This window comes from Panthera pardus, unplaced genomic scaffold, assembly GCF_024362965.1.
Source record: "Panthera pardus isolate Hobbes unplaced genomic scaffold, ASM2436296v1 HiC_scaffold_11, whole genome shotgun sequence".
NCBI classification, from domain to species: Eukaryota; Metazoa; Chordata; class Mammalia; order Carnivora; family Felidae; genus Panthera; species Panthera pardus.
Window position 1 is genome coordinate 71,562,917 of NW_026526666.1, and position 17,672 is coordinate 71,580,588.

Consider the following 17,672-nt stretch of genomic DNA (forward strand, 5'->3'; position numbering starts at 1 on the left):
GAAAATTGCAGTAATATCTGTCCTTAGTCCGAGAAGGTTCATACATGTCTCAGCCCTTCCCACACACCAGTCAACAGGTTGACTTTTTCCTCTTTCTTTATTGTTAGACACAATGTATAAACACATAAAACAGGAAACAGCAGGGATCCTCTTGGGCCTCAAAAAACAGCAAGGAAGGGAGATCCCAGAAACTTTTTTTTAGAGTACAAGACATAGTGGCTGAACCAAGGGCATGGAAGGCAGGCCAGAGCCAGCAGAGAGCTGGACTAAAGGCTCCTTTCCTCTCCCCAGCGCCAGGATAACCCGAGGGAGCCCTTTACCAGCAGCCAGTCCTCAGAGGCAGAAGGACACCCCAGGGAACTCTTTACCAGAGAGTCTTCCCCTCCTGGAGAGAAAGGCAACACCCAGAGTAACTAAAAGCTCTATCTTCCCACCCTTGCTCCCTGGAGAGCTGTAACCGAAGAAAAGGAGAGAAGTGTCCCTCGTCACTCTGACCCTCTCCCCAGCTGCCTCCATACTTGGTGTTTACCAAAGCCTTTTCCAGCTCAGACCCTGACTAGACCCACCAGGTGCCCAAAGTTTGCTGGGGAGGTTGGGGAGGGGAAGAGGCTGGGTGTGACACCAAACAGATCTTTTATTTGCAGTCGTCAGTGGGGCCGTTTCTTGTTGCTTATTTGTTTGCTGGCCTGCTCTTCCAGCTGCATGGCCAGGCGCAAGGCCTTGATGACATCTGGAGGGAAGGAGTGGTGGTGCACTGGGGGTTAGTGGGTGTTTCAGAAGCCCCGTTCCCTCAGGGCAGAGGCCCCATCCTCCAGCCACACCCACCTCGCAGGGCTGAGAAGTGCTTGGCTTGCTGGACCAGGGCAGACTCTGTCTTGTTCACAAAGGTCTCCAGGTCATAGTCTGGCTGCTCAGTCATCTCAGAGAGCTCAAGCCAGCCTGGCCCTTGCTGCAATGACATGGGGGGACCTTGTCAGTTCAAAAATGACCAAATAAACTTAGCAAATTATTCCTGGGCCCCTACCATCTGCAATGCAGACAACCTAGGCAAGATGCCCACTCCTTAAGCCATAGCTTGTGCTCTGCTTCTTGACCTGCTCCTGTAGAAATCTTCATCTTGAATTCATCCTCTTCTCTACCCCAAACTTGTCCCTCTCCCTAGGTCAAATCAATGTCACAATCTGTCTTGATGCCAAGCAGGAAATGGGAATAATAACTTTATTCTTTCACCCTGCTGGTCCCTAAATCCTACCAATTCTGCTTCTTAAATGGCACCTGAGTCTCATGTCCTCACTCCAGTCTCATGGTGACCATGACCACACTCTGTCTAGGCTCCAACATCTCTCTTGAACTTTTTTTTTTAACGTTTATTTTTGAGACAGAGAGAGACAGAACATGAGTGCGGGAGGAGCAGAGAGAGAGGTGGACACAGAATCTGAAGCAAGTTCCAGGCTCTGAGCTGTCAGCACAGAGCCCAATGTGGGGCTCGAAGCCACAAAGTGTGAGATCATAACCTGAGCCAAAGTCAGGCACTTAACTGACTGAGCCACCCCGGTGTCCAGAACTTTTTTTTTTTTTTAATGTTTATTTTTGAGAGAGAGAGAGAAGAGTGACAGAGAAAACATGGGGGAGGGGCAAAGAGAGGGAGACACAGGATATGAAGTGGGCTCTGTGCTGACAGCAGCGAACCTGACGCAGGGCTCAAACTCACGAATCATGAGATCACGACCTGAGCCCAAGTCAGACACTTAACTGACTGAACCGCCCAGATGCCCTTCGTGAACTCTTTACAACAATCTCCTAATTTCCCATAACTCCTAAGTGCCTCTACTCATGCTCTCCCTCATTCCCAAACCAGACTCCACACTGCAGCTACAGTGATGTACCTAATGCTGTGATAAGACCACGTCATCTGATCTGACCATACTCTACTCCCTTCAAAGGTATCCACTGCCCTCATAACCAAGTCCAGGCCTTTGGAGTGAGCCATAGGTCTTTTAGCATCAGGTTACCTGTTGACCTAGACACATATTTAATCAATGTCCCTTGCTTACATCTTTTGCTTTGAGTAGAGTGAACCTCTCATTCTTTCTGAAAATACCATGTCCTTTCACACATTTGTACCCTGAGCACTCCAGGGAGGGAGGACATGCCTAAGCGCTTACTCTTCACGTTCCCTTCTCATTTCTGAGTGGCCCAAGGTCCTTCTTTCTGCACTGCACCCTGCCCTGAATACCCCACTGGCAGAGTGCCCTCTTGGGCCTCCCCTTCCCTCTCCCTGTTCTCCCACAGCGGGAGTCACAGCAGCACCAGCATCTACCACTTACTATACACTAACCATGTGCTGGGCACTGTTTTAAAAGCATATCTCTTAATCTTCAGATGCAATCATCCTGTCTTGCCCACTGCAGAGATGAAGAAACTGAGGCCCAGTGATGCTAAATGACTTTCCTAAGGAAATCAGCTTATAAATAGAAGAGTCAGGGGAAAAAAAAAAACAACTCAGAAGAGTCAGGATTGAGCATGTCTTACTTTAGGGCATGCTATCCATACTTGATGTTTTTGGTCCTTGGTTTTAGCACAGGAGTTGGCATATAGAAAGTACTCACCAAACATTCACTGAGTAAACAAGCCAAGATCTCTGCAAAGAAGTCACCCTCCAAAACCTCGATCAGGAACATAGAGGGGAGAGACTAGCTCTGGCTAGGAGGATGGAGGAAAGCCTGTGTAGGCCAGGCTGGAGAAAAGGGTATGGTAATTCATTGTTCTAGAACAGCTAGATGAATAGGTGGACAATTGAGGAATACTAGGTAAAGGTCTGCCTCTTGCCATCCCTACCTGAAGACCTGTGGGAGCAAAGCCCAGCTCATGCTCAAGGAATGGTTCTGAGCACTGCTGAGGGCCTGTGCTGGGGTGGATATCCAGTCCATCCCTAACCAGGACCAGCTCATCACCTGTATTATCTCCTTGAGCTCTTCCATGGCCCTCTCCTCCAACTCCCTGATCTGAGACATGGCTTCATTAAAGCTGGACATCTGCGAAGACAGTTCCTCCTCTTCTTTGGAGAACTGAGGGGCCAAAAGGAGAGGTACAACAGTATGGCCTAGTTTCCCTCGATAGGCCACGTTTCCATCCTGCCTGGCCCCACCCTACACCTTACATTGCTTGTGATCAGGGACCCATGGGAGCTGGCTTCCATCTCTTCTGTTTCCATTTGAGTTGGTTGCTCACCACTGGATCCACTGTGGGGGCTCAGCTCCTTGACCCTGAGGAACAAGAAGGTCTCAGATCCCACAGGAACCTCTTTGGCACTCACAGGACTGCAGCATCACTCAAACCATGAGGCTCGGCAGCTTTTACATCGGCCAAGATGACCCATGCTGGCTTCACATTAAGGCTTGAAGGGGACTGGGACATGTCTGAACTCAGATTCACTGAGTCACAGAAGAATATACAGTAGGCACTGAGGCTCCAGACTTCCTCCCTCTTCCTTTCCTCCCTCCTGCACCCGTCTCCCCATCCCACTGGTCATGGTACTAGTACCTGTCCGCATATCTCAGTGTGTTTAAAGTATATTCGCAGGAGCTTATGCCTGGTGAGATCATGGCAATCTGCAAAACGGGGAAATAGGCAGTTAAGGGTTGAGGATCACAGGGTAGGGTAAAGGCGCTGGACTGCCTAGTACTGGATACTGCCAGGAGTCGTCTCTTTGAGCTGCTGACACCCACACAGTATTGGGGCGGAGAGCTAACTAAGCGCCTAGTCTGTGCCAGGCAATTTGCCCCAAGGGCACTGAAAACTAAGGCACGTTAAAAATTGGTTCCCTGCCTTTAAAGGTGCATCTGGATACCTGTTGTTTTATCTTTTTATGGACTCTTTCACCAAGGTCACATCTCAAGGCTCTGTGGCTTAGTCAGAAATTCCTACCTTCCCTAGTAGACAGGGAAGAGGAGATTCCTTAGAGGGGAAGAAGGCAGATCCTAGCTAGCAGGCTTGTAGATAAAATAAGGAAGGGAACAAAAAGTCATTTGAGGCCATACCCCTTTCCTGTGTACTTAATTAGGAGTCAGTGAACCTGAGGGAAACCATTGAAGGGGAGAATTTTGCTCTCCTGCTTTCCCACAGGCCATCCTTCTGAATTCTGGGGCCCCTTTTCATCAGGCAAGGCCCCTTTGGACCCCAAACCAAGAGCTGCATAGACATATAGTAAAGGGAGCAGATCCTCTCCTTCCCTTTTGAATAGGCAAAGAGGAACCTGGTACTAAAAAGCAGTGGGGGATGCCCAGTAAAGTTTGAGCCTGGAAACCCAGGTAGCCAAGGGCACCAAGCCTTCTGCCCAGAGACAGGACTCAACGTCTTCCTATACCACCTCCAAAGTGACCCTACTCACCATGCAGGTCCTTGAGTTCTCCCCGATAAAGGAGTCCCTCAGCACCTGTGTCAGCTTGCTCTCTCGAAATGGGGTGTGAGCCTTGTTCTGTCCCAGGGCCCTGATGCACTCCTGTGGGGCAGCAGGAGCCACTGAGGTCCCGTTCTTCCTCTTGAGTTGCCCCTTCCCTCCCTCTCTCCCTCCCTCCCTCCACCAGCAGTCCTCCAGGCCAACCACCTGTTTAGGCCCTCCTACCTTCAGAGCCAGGAGACTCTTATTGATTTCTGCACCCTCCATGCGAGTCTGCCGGTCAGCACTGGAAGTGTCCGCACCTCTCTCATTCCCTGCCAGATCCACCAAAGAGAACTTGCCATGCACTCTCCCTTTGGCCCGAAGAAGAATCTGGAAGCAGGCATGGGAGCGGGAAGAGTTGGAGTTGGCAAATGTCTGCCCAGAAGTCCTGTGGCAAAGGAGGGCAAAGAAAGGTTATGAGCCACTGTGGCTCCCCAGAGTTCAAGCCACCCCACTCCACAGCACTGAGTTCTCTGTACAAAGGACACAGGTCAAGACTCTAAGCAGTCCTGTGTTTTCTTATCCCAGATTTCTGTTTTGCCCTTCCTGGGCAACAGCTTTCCCTCTGCCTCCAGATCTGGCAAGTTTTCCTCGCAGTGAAAGTACTAGATTCTGTGCTAGGCCTTAGCCAGCCCAGAGGGCCCAAAAGCACATGGGGAAGGAGAGTTGCCTGTGTTGCAGGGCACATGAGGAGGAGGGGTTGTCATGAACCACTTGTGAAAGCTTGAGAGGCTTGGAGAGGGCAACCCCCTCCCTGGGCCTCCATAAGCCACCCAGCATTCCACTGCACCGTGCCTGGTGGAAGAACACTTCCCTACCTCTGTATAGAAGCTATGACCCCATCCCTTCCAGCCCAGACTAGATCCAGAGCTTGTCTCCTACCACAGAGGGAGGGGACAGCAAGAAGAAACCTAGAGAAGTCAGGAAGGATGATTTGGGGTAAGGACCTGGAAATAAAGTCTACCTGGGTTAGATTTAAGACACTTGCTCCTGATGAGCCTCTTGCCCTGGGTCATCTGCCCTATTGAGAGTCCTTACGGCAGAGGCCCTCACAGCCCTCACCAAGCTGCAGAGAGTGGCGCTCTGTGGAAACAGCAATGGGCTCAGAGCGGGGGTCTATCACCTGAACCGGGCATTAGGTGGCCCCTTCCCCTCACCAGAACTCTGACCTGCAGGCACTGCCTATGTCGATCATCTTGATGACATCGTCAGCACAGCTAACCAGATGCTCCTGTAGCCCCACCACCTGCACCTGCTGCTTGCCGTCCTCCAGCACGCGCAGCTTAGCTTTCTTGTTGAGCAGATCAAACAGCTGTGCCAGGCAGGGGAACAAGGATAAGGCCATTAGGTCCTGGACACCCCACCTACACCCCCTCCTTCAGGGCCTGTCCCAGCTTAGATAAGAGCTGGCAGCAGAGAAGGCAGAGAGAAGCTAAGCTGGGTGGCGGGCAGTAGTACACTTGAAAGCTGAATCAGGCTGCCTCAGTTTGATATGACCCTGCTACTTTGCCAGCTATGGGAGCCTGGACCAGTACTTAACTACTCCAGGCTTATTCCTCATCTGCAGAATAATGATGCGAATACTTCCTCATAGGTTATAACGATTGAATGAGTTGAGACAAGTGCTTAGCACATGATACTACACCAATAATCAACATTAGCCATTATTATTATCAAGATCCTGCTGAGGAAAGCAACTCTGCAAAAGCAGAGTACAGAGGTAGAGGTAGAAGGTATGGAGTATAAGGGGTAGGGGAGAGAGCGAGAGAAAGAGAATACGAACATGAAAATGAATGTACACAATCAGGGGAAGAGTAGAAAGGTTTTAAGGAGGTGGGTCGAGGGAGGACAGGGCACACACAAGGCAAACCTCCCATGTGAGACATGTGAGAAGGAGCCCCGAGGAGTGTGCCTGCCATACTTACTGAGCTTGGGCACCATCCCACCATCAGATGAAACCTCCCACAACGATAGGACAGAGCAGCCCATTAAAGGCTTGACAGCCCACAGGCTGCTTGGTTCCTACAATTTCTAGCCAACCTCAAGGTTTTAGAAAGTTCAGTGGCCCCAACAGTAGAGACGGGCTCCCTGCCAGCTAGCTACCTTCCCATTATAGATCTCAAAGAAGGTCACATAGACTTCCAGGCCCAGGTTCCGGTAGCGAGGCTGATTCTTCAGGAGGAAGACATCTCGGGCTATGAGAGAGAGCCTGGATTAAGTAAGCAACCTGCCTTTCTGTGCCCAACCCAAGTGGGGCAGAACACACTACTTACAGGCCATGGCATAGATCCCTTTGGATGCATTCTGGGCTTTCCCAGAGAGGTCTCCGCCCATAGTCTGCAAACGGAAGGGGCAGAAGACTGTGGTAAAGGACCCTGGGCCTAGGCCAGAGCACTAGTGGCTCCATTACCACAGTGGGCCACCACATCAAAGCTGAGAAGCTGTACCTGCTAAGGCATCTGGCACAACAAGAGTGTCTGGTGATAGGGCATCTGTACCAAGGGGACTTTCTGCAAGCAACTTACCTGCTTCCTTTACAGGGACCCAGTGTGACACCATGGGCTGGTTTGCTCCCTGCCCGGGCTGAATACTCACATGTGTCTTCCCACTTCCTGTCTGGCCATATGCAAAACAGGTTGCTTTTCCCCCTTCAAAGATTGTCTGGACCAGTGGCCTTGCTGTGAACCTGGGAGAAAGGACAGGAAAGAGTATACATCTCTCCCCAAAATGTGCTCCCTAGAATGTGGTCCTACTGCCCTTCCACTGCAGAACTACTGCAGTCTTCAATTCCTCCTTCCAAACAATAGCACTCCTCTTCTGCAAAGTGGTCCCACTGGACCCCAGCCCCACTTACAAATCTGAAATTCTCCCAGCCAACTGGGGAGGGCTGGACTGACCTGCCAAGAGTAAGCTGGTGGCCTACACTCTAACTGAGCCATCAGCTCTTTGTCTGACTCTGGAGACCCAAGATGAAACCCTGAGCTTAGTAGCTGACTGCCAGCATAAGAAACACTACAAAGATCAGAGGAAACCCTCTAAAGTAGGAGTCTAAAACATTTTAGGCTACATAGGTCTCTGTCACGTTTTTTTTTTTTTTAAAGATTTCATTTTTAAGTAATCTCTGCACCCAAATGGGGCTAGAACTCACAACACTGAGATCAAGAGTTGCACCTTCCACTGACTGAGCCAGTCAGGCACCCCACTACCACATTAAAAAAAAAAAATGTTTATTTATATGCGAACTAAATTGGATGTAAATTTAAAAAATAAATTTAAAAAAAATTTTTGAGAGAGAGAGAGAGACAGCAAGCACACACCCAAGTCAGGGAGGGGCAGAGAAAGAGGGGGGACAAAGGATCCAAAGCAGGCTCCACGCTGACAGCAGAGAGCCCAACATGGGGCTCGAACCCAGAAACTGTGAGATCGTGACCTGAGCTGAGGTCAGATGCTTAACTGACTGAGGTACCCAGGTGCCCCTTACTGTCACATGTTTTTAAAAACGATCCTTTAAAAACACAGAAACCATTCATTCTTATTTTGAGAACCATATAAAAAGGAATTGCAGGGGCGCCTGGGTGGCTCAGTCAGTCAGTTAAGTGACTGACTTTGGCTCAAGTCATGATCTCATGGTTCGTGGGTTCGAGTCCAACATCAGGCTCTGTGCTGAACACTTGCTTGGAGCCTGGAGCCTGCTTCAGATTCTGTGTCTCCTTATCTCTCTGTCCCTCCCCAACTTGTGCTCTGTCTCATGCTGTCTCTCAAAAATAAATAAATAGATAGATAAATAAATAAATAAAGGAATTGCAAACCAAATTTGGCCCATGGGCTATAGTTTGTCAACCTCTGGTCTAGAGCAGTGTTGTTTATAGAACTTTCTGTGGTGGTGGACATGTTCTTTACTGTGCTAATAGCAGCCACTACCACAGGTGGCTGTCAAGCTCTTAAAATGTGGCTAGTGTGACTAATGAATTGAATTCTGGGACACCTGGGCAGCTCAGCCAGCTAAGCATCTGATTTCAGCTCAGGTCATGATCTCACTGTGAGTTCAAGCCCTGCGTTGGGCTCTGTGCTGACAGCTCAGAGCCTGGAGCCTGCTTCAGATTCTGTGTCTTCCTCTGTCTCTGCCCCTCTCCTGCTTGTGCACGTGCTTTCTCTCTCTCAAAAATAAATAAACATTAAAAAAAATTTTTTTTAATGAATTCTGAGACGCCTGGCTGGCTCAGTTGGTAGAGAAAGCAATTCTTGATCTCAGAGTTGTGAGTTCAAGCCAAAAAAAAAAAGAAAAAAAAAAAAGAATTGAGTTCTTAATTTTATTTAACTTTCATTTGAATAGCCACATGAGGCTGGTGGTGCTGTATTAGATAGAGCGGTCCTAGTCTTTGCTGAGTCTGCTAAGCTCAGTGGGTAATGGAGTGGCTGTATAAGACACTGGAAGAATCCCTTCGACCTGCCCAACCCAGCCTCAGAGAGTACAACGGGTAATACCTCACTTGTAATCCATTTGAGGATGCACTGCTAAAGATGCAAAATGGGATGTGACAAGCCCAAACTGGGCCTTCCTGGTGCCAGGAGACAGAGCCAGAACCAACTCTGTAATGGCTGATCCAAAGAAAATATGAGGAGGCCAAGAAAGGCCTCAGAGATCAGTGTGGCGGTGAATAGTACAATATCCCACATTGACAAGAGGAAGGCTGGGAAAGGGAAATAAAAGAGGCCAAGAAACTAACCTGTAGACAACTTCATTTGAAGCTGTTTCATCAAATGCAAAGTCAAAGCAGAAGGCTTGGTTCTCCAGATACTTTGTTAAGTCCACTTTTAACTTGGGCTCATGGACCAAGAGGAGGCCTTTGCTGGGAACAGAAATCACATCAACTTCTTTCTTGGCCAATTCTGCAGAAGAAGAGTATTTCAGGGGATGATTCCTGGACATGGAGAAGGTCAGTCAGTCAAAAGCCTCCTTCTGACTGATCAGGGCTTACCTTGTTTATTTAGCGGGCGTTTCCTCACACAGACACATATCCTGTGCTCTTCGATCTTCAAAAGGATGAAAGAAGACAACCAACCACCAAAAGGTCAGAGCAATACTGAAAGAACTCCTCCTCTTCCAATCCCATGTCTGGCTCACTCAAGGGCCAAGACCTAACACTGGGACCCCAGCTCCACCATTAGTTACTCTCAAAAACAGTCAGGCAGCTTTGAATTTCCTTTCCAGTTTTCTCACCCTGCTGCCTACAGGTTTCAGTGCCACTTACACGATTATTAGTAAGGATCTAGCCAACCTATGGAAGTGAAGAGGGTGACACTTTATGCAGCTGACTCTCCCATCCAGCCTTGCTAGCTCCAGCCCATTAAAGGTATTAAAAATATCCTCAAGGGTAAGTGGAGATTCTTGCAAGCTCTCACATCCTTAAAGAGGAGATTTGTCTCTCAATTGTACACACACTCAGGAAGGAGAGATAGAAGCCTTTTAGGTTTACTTACAGGATCTGTCATAGTAAGTGGATGACATTCCAAAGTAGCCCGAAATTCTTTAATCATCCGGGCAAATTCCCAGTTTGGAAAGCTGCTGTCATACTCCTGTTTGGGACAAGGGCAAAAAAAGGACTGACTGCTGACATGTAAATGCTCTCAGAGCTTAGTGCTGAAGCATCAGCAACAGCTCTTTATATACACACAGCCCTTCAGTTGACAAAGCCCTCCCACATCTTACCTTCCTCCCACCCTGGCTCTAGGCTGAGAACTCAGAAGCAAAGGCCCTGGGAACAGAGATTGGCGGTGGGGGATGGTAGGTTTTAGGCATGCATTCAACCACTCTAGGAACTAGGGCGAGGGCCACTGTCCCCTTAGGAGACCAGCAGGTTGAGATTCCCTGGAGCAGTTAACCCAACTGAGGGGAAATGCTCCAAACTGGGACTTTATTGCAACCCCAAACCCCTGCCCCATATACACAATTAGGAGGTGGAGGTGGGGGTCGGGGGGAAAGCAGGCAACTCTGCCCAGCAGCTCTGTTGGCCACTGCACTGTGATGGGTGTGCCTACTGGATGATCAGCATGAAATATTCCCTACCCAAAGGGCTTCAGAAAAATATCTGATTATTTTTTCCTGAATCCAGATGAAAAACCAGTTAAATTTCCTGGATATCAGAACTGGAGCCTCAGAAACGCTGGGGCCCAGCTGTATCTCTGCTGCTGGTGAGGTTGCAATTAAGAATGCCTGTCCAAAAACCCTTGACCTAAGAAAGGTACCTGAGCTCGCTTTATTCTTGTTTCAGAGTTCTGGGCCCTCTTCTCTTCTCGCTTGTTCTTCATTTTTTCCATTTCCTTCACAATACATGATTTCCTCCGAACTGGGGAAGAAGGAAGCCCACTTTTACCTGTCTAGGCCAGCCAGCCTACTCTTTTCCAGCTGTTCTATTGAGTCATGGGCCATTCCCAGGCCTAGGCCTTCCTTAGACCCTTGCTCTTAAACCACCATATGCAAGGAGAGGAAGCAATGGATATGACTCTATCCGTTGTAGGCTAAGCCTGCAAAGTAAAGACCTGCACAAGTGCTCTAGGCCTAACCCAAGCTCTCTCCGTGTCTCTGTGGCATTTTCTCAACAACCACAAGAGGTGATACCATCCCTGATTGATTTTGATGGGCATTCTGGGCTGTTTTTCAGGTGTTGGTCAAGACTTGAGCTATGGCAACACCTCAACTACATTAGAGGGCTCCTGCCAGCTGGTGGGAACAAGGTCACCTCTTGTGAAAGACTGATGCGATGGCCACAGGAAATATGCCCCCACGTGATAAACATGGTTTGAAGTCAGGTGCCAAAGCAGGTCAGGTTTGGGAGAGGATATAACAACCTGTCCTGCACTAGGAGCAGGGCAGCAGACAGCTCAGTGTGTCTACCTGAGTTCACAGGGTTTGCAGAAGAGCTGCCTCGGATGGAATGGACTTGCTCTTCCACCTCCTCACTGACCATCATCAATGGTATTTCAGCCACTGCAGGGCAGGAGGGCCTAGGGGGTCCAGCTGTGGGGGAACAAGAGTCATTGGAGAAGCAGGCAGGCATACCAGAGCTGTGCTCCTCTGAGCCCTAGCAGGTCGTGGGTCAGGAGGAGTGCAACTGACTGCCAGCTCAGCAAAACCTTGGGCTCCCACCGTGTGAGCAGAGCTTGGGCTTTTCCCGTCACTTCAGCCCAAACCCTGAACCCAACCAGTCTCTACAGGGGCTGACTCCTGGGATCAAAAGTCTTAGAGGGTAGGGTGTCTGGCTGGCTCAGTCGGTAGAGCATGCGACTCTTCATCTCAGGGTTGTACGTTTGGTGTAGAGATTACTTAAAAATAAAATCTTTAAATAAAAAAGAATATATATCTTTGAAGGTATGTGAGTAGCTCAGCATGGACTTCACCACAAAGGGAAAGCCTCTAAAGGCCTAAAGACTTTAGGCTTCATCCAAGCTTGGGTTCTCAGGCCAGGGCGTATGTGGAAGAAAAAGCCAGACTTTTCCAAGTCTTGGAACCTGGGTTAAGAGGGACAAAGACTGAAAAGCCAGGAGTAACAGAAACCTGAGCAACAACATATTGATTCAACCCCAGAAAGCCCATGACAACTTGCTACTTCCCATACCTGGTTGTGACCCTCTTGTTTACATTCATTTTATTAGAGCTGAATTTGATACATGTAAGATGTAACGACTGTCTATCTTACACAATCTGTACCTGCTTTATCTAATAAAAGTTAACAATTAAAAATATTTTTCAAATTCTATTTATATAAAGTCCAAAAAGGGAAAAATCTAATTTATGGTATCAGAAGTCAAGATTATAGGTACTTAATATAGGGGCTTATGAACTGGAAGGGAACTTGAGGGGGATTTTTGGGTTGCTCATAATGCTTTGATTGAGTTATGTGAGTATGTTCGGTTTATGAACTAAATGATATGGTCGCTTTTCTTTGTGTGTGTGTGTGTGTGTAATGTTTCAATAAAATTAAAGAGTAAAATTAAATGATTTCCAAATAAGGGAGCAGAATAGAACTGAAGACAGGGGAGTGTAGAAATCTCAGGATATTTCAGAACAGGGACAGGGCAATATATGAGCAGCTGCTGCAGAGCCTCAAACAGGAAAAACAAATTCATTACTCACTGGGAACTGAAAACTGCTTGCGGGAATTTGTAGACGCTGGTAGCTCCACCTCCATATCATTCTCCTGAGTGGTAATTCGAACCTCCGAGACAGTGGACATTCGGGTGGAGCGGCCTCGGAGACCTGAAACACCAAGGGCAGCAGCAGCCAATCAGTGGGGCATGATCAGGAGGGCCGATGGGGGCCACTAGGGGGCAACCCTCCAAGATTCTGTATAGGGTGGGATGGGTCCAGATCACTAGGAAAAAGAGCCCAACTTCCCACTCCTTCCACCCAAGGAAAGGAAAAATTAGAAAGGCCAAGTACTAGTGACCCCAAAACTAATCTATTCACATTCTGCCAATCTGAGAGCTCCCAAGGGCAAGGATATCTCCCACAAGAGCAACTGTCCTGAGTAAATGGAGGGACCTACAGCCAATCCGAAATCCTTTCTGAAGAGACAGACCTAATCCCTGGAAAAAAGCATTATTAACCTTAACAGCAGCAACACCTATCATTGTACAATCTTCCCATACTTCAAAATAACATTGTAAGGTAAATATCAGTCTTCCCATCTGATGGAAGAGGACAATAAGGCTCAGAGAAATTAAGGAACTTCCACACTGTAGTAAGTGTTGGAGCCAGGATGTTAACCCAAAACTGTTAGATTCCAAAGTCTGGGATTTGGATTTTGGATTTTTCCACTGTTTCAGGATGCTTTACAGAGCCAGACCTGGGGCACATCATCAGAAACCCATGGGTCAGCTACACTGATTTTCTGGAATCTTATAAGAATGCTTAACTGAGAGAAACAACTGAGTTATATTTGAATTCTTATTAATTTCTACCCATTTATATAGTTTCCCTCCGTAAGAGAGAAACAATTCATCACCTATAAAGTAAGTCAGAAATTTGGAAATAGAACACATGGTACAGGGGCGCGTGAGTGGCTCAGTCAGTTAAGTGTCCGACTTCAGTTCAGGTCATGATCTCACAATTTGAGTTTGAGCCCCCCACATTGAGCTCTGCTGTCAGCACAGCACCTGCTTCGGATCCTCTGTCTCCTCCTCTCTCTGCCCCTCCCCCATTTATTCTCTTGCTCATTTTCTTTCTTTCTTTCTTTCTTTCTTTCTTTCTTTCTTTCTTTCTTTCTTTCTTTCTTTCTTTCTTTTTCTTTCTCTCTCTCCCCTCCCTCCCTCTCTCTGCCACTCCCCCACTCACACTGTCTCTCTCTCAAAATAAATACACTTAAAAATTTTTAAAAAAGCACTTCTTGAAGTATGATTGAAATACCAAAAACTGTAGATATCGAATGTGTTTAACTCGATATTTTGGAGATAAGTAAACACCCATGAAACTATCATTATAATCAATGCTATAAACTTATCCATCTCTTCCTAAGGTTTGCTCCCACTCTCTTTGCTTTGTATTTTGTTTATTTTTGTTTTGTGGTTAGGGTATTTATCATAAGATCCACCCTCATCGTAAAATTTTAAGTATATAATTCAGTGTTGTTAATCACAGGCCAGATGTACATTAGATCTCGAGGACTTATTTCTCATAACTGAAACTTTGTACCTTTTGACCAAAACCTCCCTGTAGGTTCGATTCTTCTTCACTAGGATGCTTAGAAGACAGGGCAGGACTCAGCCCACATAGAGCCACCTCCTAAAGTGGAGCAATGAGTCTATTTCACAGCTTCCTGTGCCCCAGGAATATTATCCTGGGCTCAAACCCCATGACGATAAGCCAGTAAAAATCTATTTACCTTCCTTAGGAGCAGGAATTTTGGAGTTGACTGATCTGCGTTTTTGTTTCTGTAAAATAAAAACAAAAACATCACAATATGTGGTTCCTATCAATTTTCAAGGACTTATCTTAGATCCATGTGTTATGCTGAAGTCCTAGGCAGTTCCAGAAAATCAGCAAAAGCCAACAAGCCAAGCAAATCATCTGGGGCACTGGTTCAGCCAGATGACAAGCACCTACCTGGACTGTTACATTTTCCTGCAGGGGCAGATTGTCTTTTGGGTGTAAGGGAAGAAGTTGTAAAAGCTCTGGGTTTATTGCGGCCACATCATCAAAATCAATCTGCAAAGAGTAAGTAAAAAATTTCAGTGGAACAACATAGCTTCTTCAACCCAACTGCATCTCTACAACCAATGCTAGTACTCCTAGATTCAGACACTATCAACTTTTAAGTTCCACCAAGTACCAACAACTATAAACAAATAGCCCTTAGTCACGGTTTACCATCTAGATGAATACTGGTTTCTGATTGCCAAGCCAATGGTAGATGTTGATGATGAGAACGAGGTAAAGAGGAGGGCAGACAGATAGGTAACCAGTCAGGTAGTCCACAGTAGATGTAGGCCACTTGGTTTCCCTACTATTCTGCTGGGCAGTGAGGTCCTGCTGGGCACAGTCCCCTGAGCACCTCTTGCTAGATGACACGGAGGAGGAAACAAGTTCTAACTGTCCCGGCAATAGTCAAACTGGAGGGCCCTTCAGTATCTTATGGGCGGGGACAAGTTTCCAAGAGCTGCTACCTAACCCTAAGTCTACCTACATTTTCTACTGGGCCCAGAAACTTCTTCCCCAATAACAACTTCCTGCACATGCCTGCAGTTGAGGTCACAATTCTAGGTTTACATCACCAGAGCCCTGCCACCCTCCAGCAGCAACTCAAACTTCATCAGCATACTTCACAGCAGTTCAAACACACCAAAATAGTACCAACCAATCTTTTTTTTTTTTTAAGTTTTTTTTTTTAAATGTTTTTATTTATTTTTGAGACAGAGAGAGACAGAGCATGAGCAGGGGAGGGGCAGAGAGAGAGGGAGACACAGAACCTGAAGCAGGCTCCAGGCTCTGAGCTGTCAGCACAGAGCCCGACGCGGGGCTCGAACTCACAGACTGTGAGATCATGACCTGAGCTGAAGTCGGATGCTAACCGGCTGAGCCACCCAGGTGCCCCGGTACCAACCAATCTTGAAATGTTTCAGAGCTGAAGCATGTACTCCAGGGTGAAAGCTTTAACTCCTACAATGCAACCTATATTTATTAATTAGCTTATTCAAACATTTATTAGGCACAATTAAGGCAATAGGGGGAAGATATTCAAAGATGAATTAACACATATATTGCCCTGGCCTTCAGTTAGCTCCTATTCTTTTTTCTTTTTTAAGTTTACGAGAGAGAGAGAGAGAGAGAGAGAGAGAGAGAGAGAGAGAGAGAGAGAGAGAGAGAGAATGCTCACATAAAGGGCAGAGAGAGAGAATCCCAAGCAGGCTCTGCACCATCAGTGCGGAGCCAGACATGGGGGTTGAACTCATAAACAGTGAGATCATGACCTGAGCTGAAGTTGGATGCTTAAATGACTGAGTCACCCAGGTGCCCCTAATTAGCTCATATTCTAATGGAAAAGTCATATGCACAGAAGGCAAGAAACCAAAGCAGCACAGGATAAACAGGGACAGAGTACTGTTTAAAAGCAAAAGCTCACGGGTACTTTAATAACCACACTTTTGTCCCCAATTCTTGGACAGCTATAGACCCTTACTACACATTCCTCCCATTTCCAACACTTAAACCATAGAAAACAGACAATATAGGAGATCAATGTTTTAACCTTAGTTCTGACATTAACTCTCACACTGATGATTCAGGGTGAGCATCCCAGGAGGAAGGAGTAAGAGTGACAGTGTGAAGGCAGCAAGGCACCAGGCATGGACACAAAGTGGGGACCTGATGCATTTGACCCTGACACAGCATACTTTGGAAGAGTGTGTGGTACAAAGAAAAAAGTTTTTATCCTGAAAAAGCTTTGAATGCCTCACTAAGAAGTTTAGACCTTATTCCAAAGGCAGTATCTGAGCTGGTGTGAGACCCAACAAGAGGTATATTTCTAAACAAACAACAAAAATAAGCAAACAAAAATCACAAGGAACTTCTAATAGCTGGTTGAAAAGAATTTTAGGAAACTTTTGATTTAAGAGCAGATGTTGTAAAGTATTCAATCCTTTTATTTCTAAAATATACCACTAAGTATCTGCTTACCTACCATAAGGCACTATGCTAGACAAGTCCTTTACATGTGTTATCTCATTAAGTTCCATGAAGAGGGTCCAGGTCTGTCTTATTCACTTCAGTATCCCGTCTGGCATTTTGGAACCAGTACAAAAGTATCTGTTGAACAAATCCTCACAATAACCTTATTAAGTAGATATTATCATCCTCATTTTTTTTGGTAAGGAAACTGATTTTCTAAGAGAGGTGGAAGCATGTCTGAGAACACAAAATAGTGGCAGAGCCAGACTAGAATCCAGGTTTCCTTACTCCTAGCCCAGTAAAATTTTTACCACACCACAATGCCTCTAAAACATAAATGCCTTAGTCACATCTCTCCTCTTCTCAAAATCTTCCCAAGGCTCCCAAGTACCTACAGAATAAAACCTTAAACATCTTAGTGCCAGAGATGATAACCCTCTGGTCCCCCCTTTCAACTGTCCAGCATCCTGAGCCTTCCCACTGCCTGGAGCAAGCTTCTTCACTAGTCTCGATGAAGGCCATCTATCTCACTATTGTTTCTGCTACACCTTCCCACCACATCCCCACCAGTCAAGCTCACCCTCAGCGAGTTACTACCTCTGAGCTGCTCAAGCACTATTCATCCGTGCCATTTATCACAAGTTGCCTTCTGTTACTTGGGGTTTCAGAAACATACTTTTGTCTCAACTGGGTTATCAGTTTTGCTCCCCAAACCGATATTGTAGGTAGTTTGCACTCAGAAGCTAGCGTAGGTAAGCAAGGTTTTAGGATTCTGTGCAGTTTGTCTTCTTCAAACACACCAGAAACTGTTGATTGCTTCAATTTAGATCAGGCCCAACTAAATAAAATCCTAATAGGTCCAAAGAGGACCATGTTCAAGATTAGGGAGGACAAGGCAGGATCAGAAATAAGGTTCTCACAAGTTCCATTTCCACAGAAAGCTTTTTGTTTGTTTTTAAAGTAATCTCTTTGTCCAATGTGAGGCTCGAAATCAGGACCCCGAGTCGCATGCACTACCAACTGAGCCAGCCAGATGCCCCTTCACACAGATCTTATAGGGAGTAAGGT

At 46.8% G+C, this 17,672-nt stretch overlaps 1 protein-coding gene across 4 annotated transcripts in view; it reads right to left on the bottom strand.

Annotated features, from left to right (window-relative positions):
• Positions 1 to 78: 78 nt before the first annotated feature.
• KIF2C (kinesin family member 2C) overlaps positions 79 to 17,672 on the bottom strand; it is an 18,768-nt gene continuing 1,174 nt past the window's right edge. Inside the window, exons 1-20 of one of the 4 annotated variants that reach the window (XM_019429034.2) lie at positions 16,618 to 16,720; positions 14,544 to 14,645; positions 14,323 to 14,371; positions 12,576 to 12,698; positions 11,337 to 11,459; positions 10,688 to 10,788; positions 9,923 to 10,018; positions 9,421 to 9,475; positions 9,169 to 9,331; positions 7,037 to 7,127; positions 6,715 to 6,778; positions 6,545 to 6,636; positions 5,611 to 5,753; positions 4,625 to 4,829; positions 4,391 to 4,501; positions 3,544 to 3,611; positions 3,161 to 3,266; positions 2,955 to 3,068; positions 826 to 949; positions 79 to 730 (exon numbers count right to left, since the gene is read on the bottom strand). In XM_019429034.2, the coding sequence (XP_019284579.2) occupies positions 648 to 730; positions 826 to 949; positions 2,955 to 3,068; positions 3,161 to 3,266; positions 3,544 to 3,611; positions 4,391 to 4,501; positions 4,625 to 4,829; positions 5,611 to 5,753; positions 6,545 to 6,636; positions 6,715 to 6,778; positions 7,037 to 7,127; positions 9,169 to 9,331; positions 9,421 to 9,475; positions 9,923 to 10,018; positions 10,688 to 10,788; positions 11,337 to 11,459; positions 12,576 to 12,698; positions 14,323 to 14,371; positions 14,544 to 14,645; positions 16,618 to 16,620 (2,016 nt within the window). In that variant the 5' untranslated portion in view covers positions 16,621 to 16,720 and the 3' untranslated portion in view covers positions 79 to 647. Of the gene's footprint in view, positions 731 to 825; positions 950 to 2,954; positions 3,069 to 3,160; positions 3,267 to 3,543; positions 3,612 to 4,390; positions 4,502 to 4,624; positions 4,830 to 5,610; positions 5,754 to 6,544; positions 6,637 to 6,714; positions 6,779 to 7,036; positions 7,128 to 9,168; positions 9,332 to 9,420; positions 9,476 to 9,922; positions 10,019 to 10,687; positions 10,789 to 11,336; positions 11,460 to 12,575; positions 12,699 to 14,322; positions 14,372 to 14,543; positions 14,646 to 14,807; positions 15,146 to 16,617; positions 16,721 to 17,672 lie in introns of those variants that run through there. The other 3 variants (XM_019429033.2, XM_019429031.2, XM_019429032.2) reach the window with 3 other exon arrangements.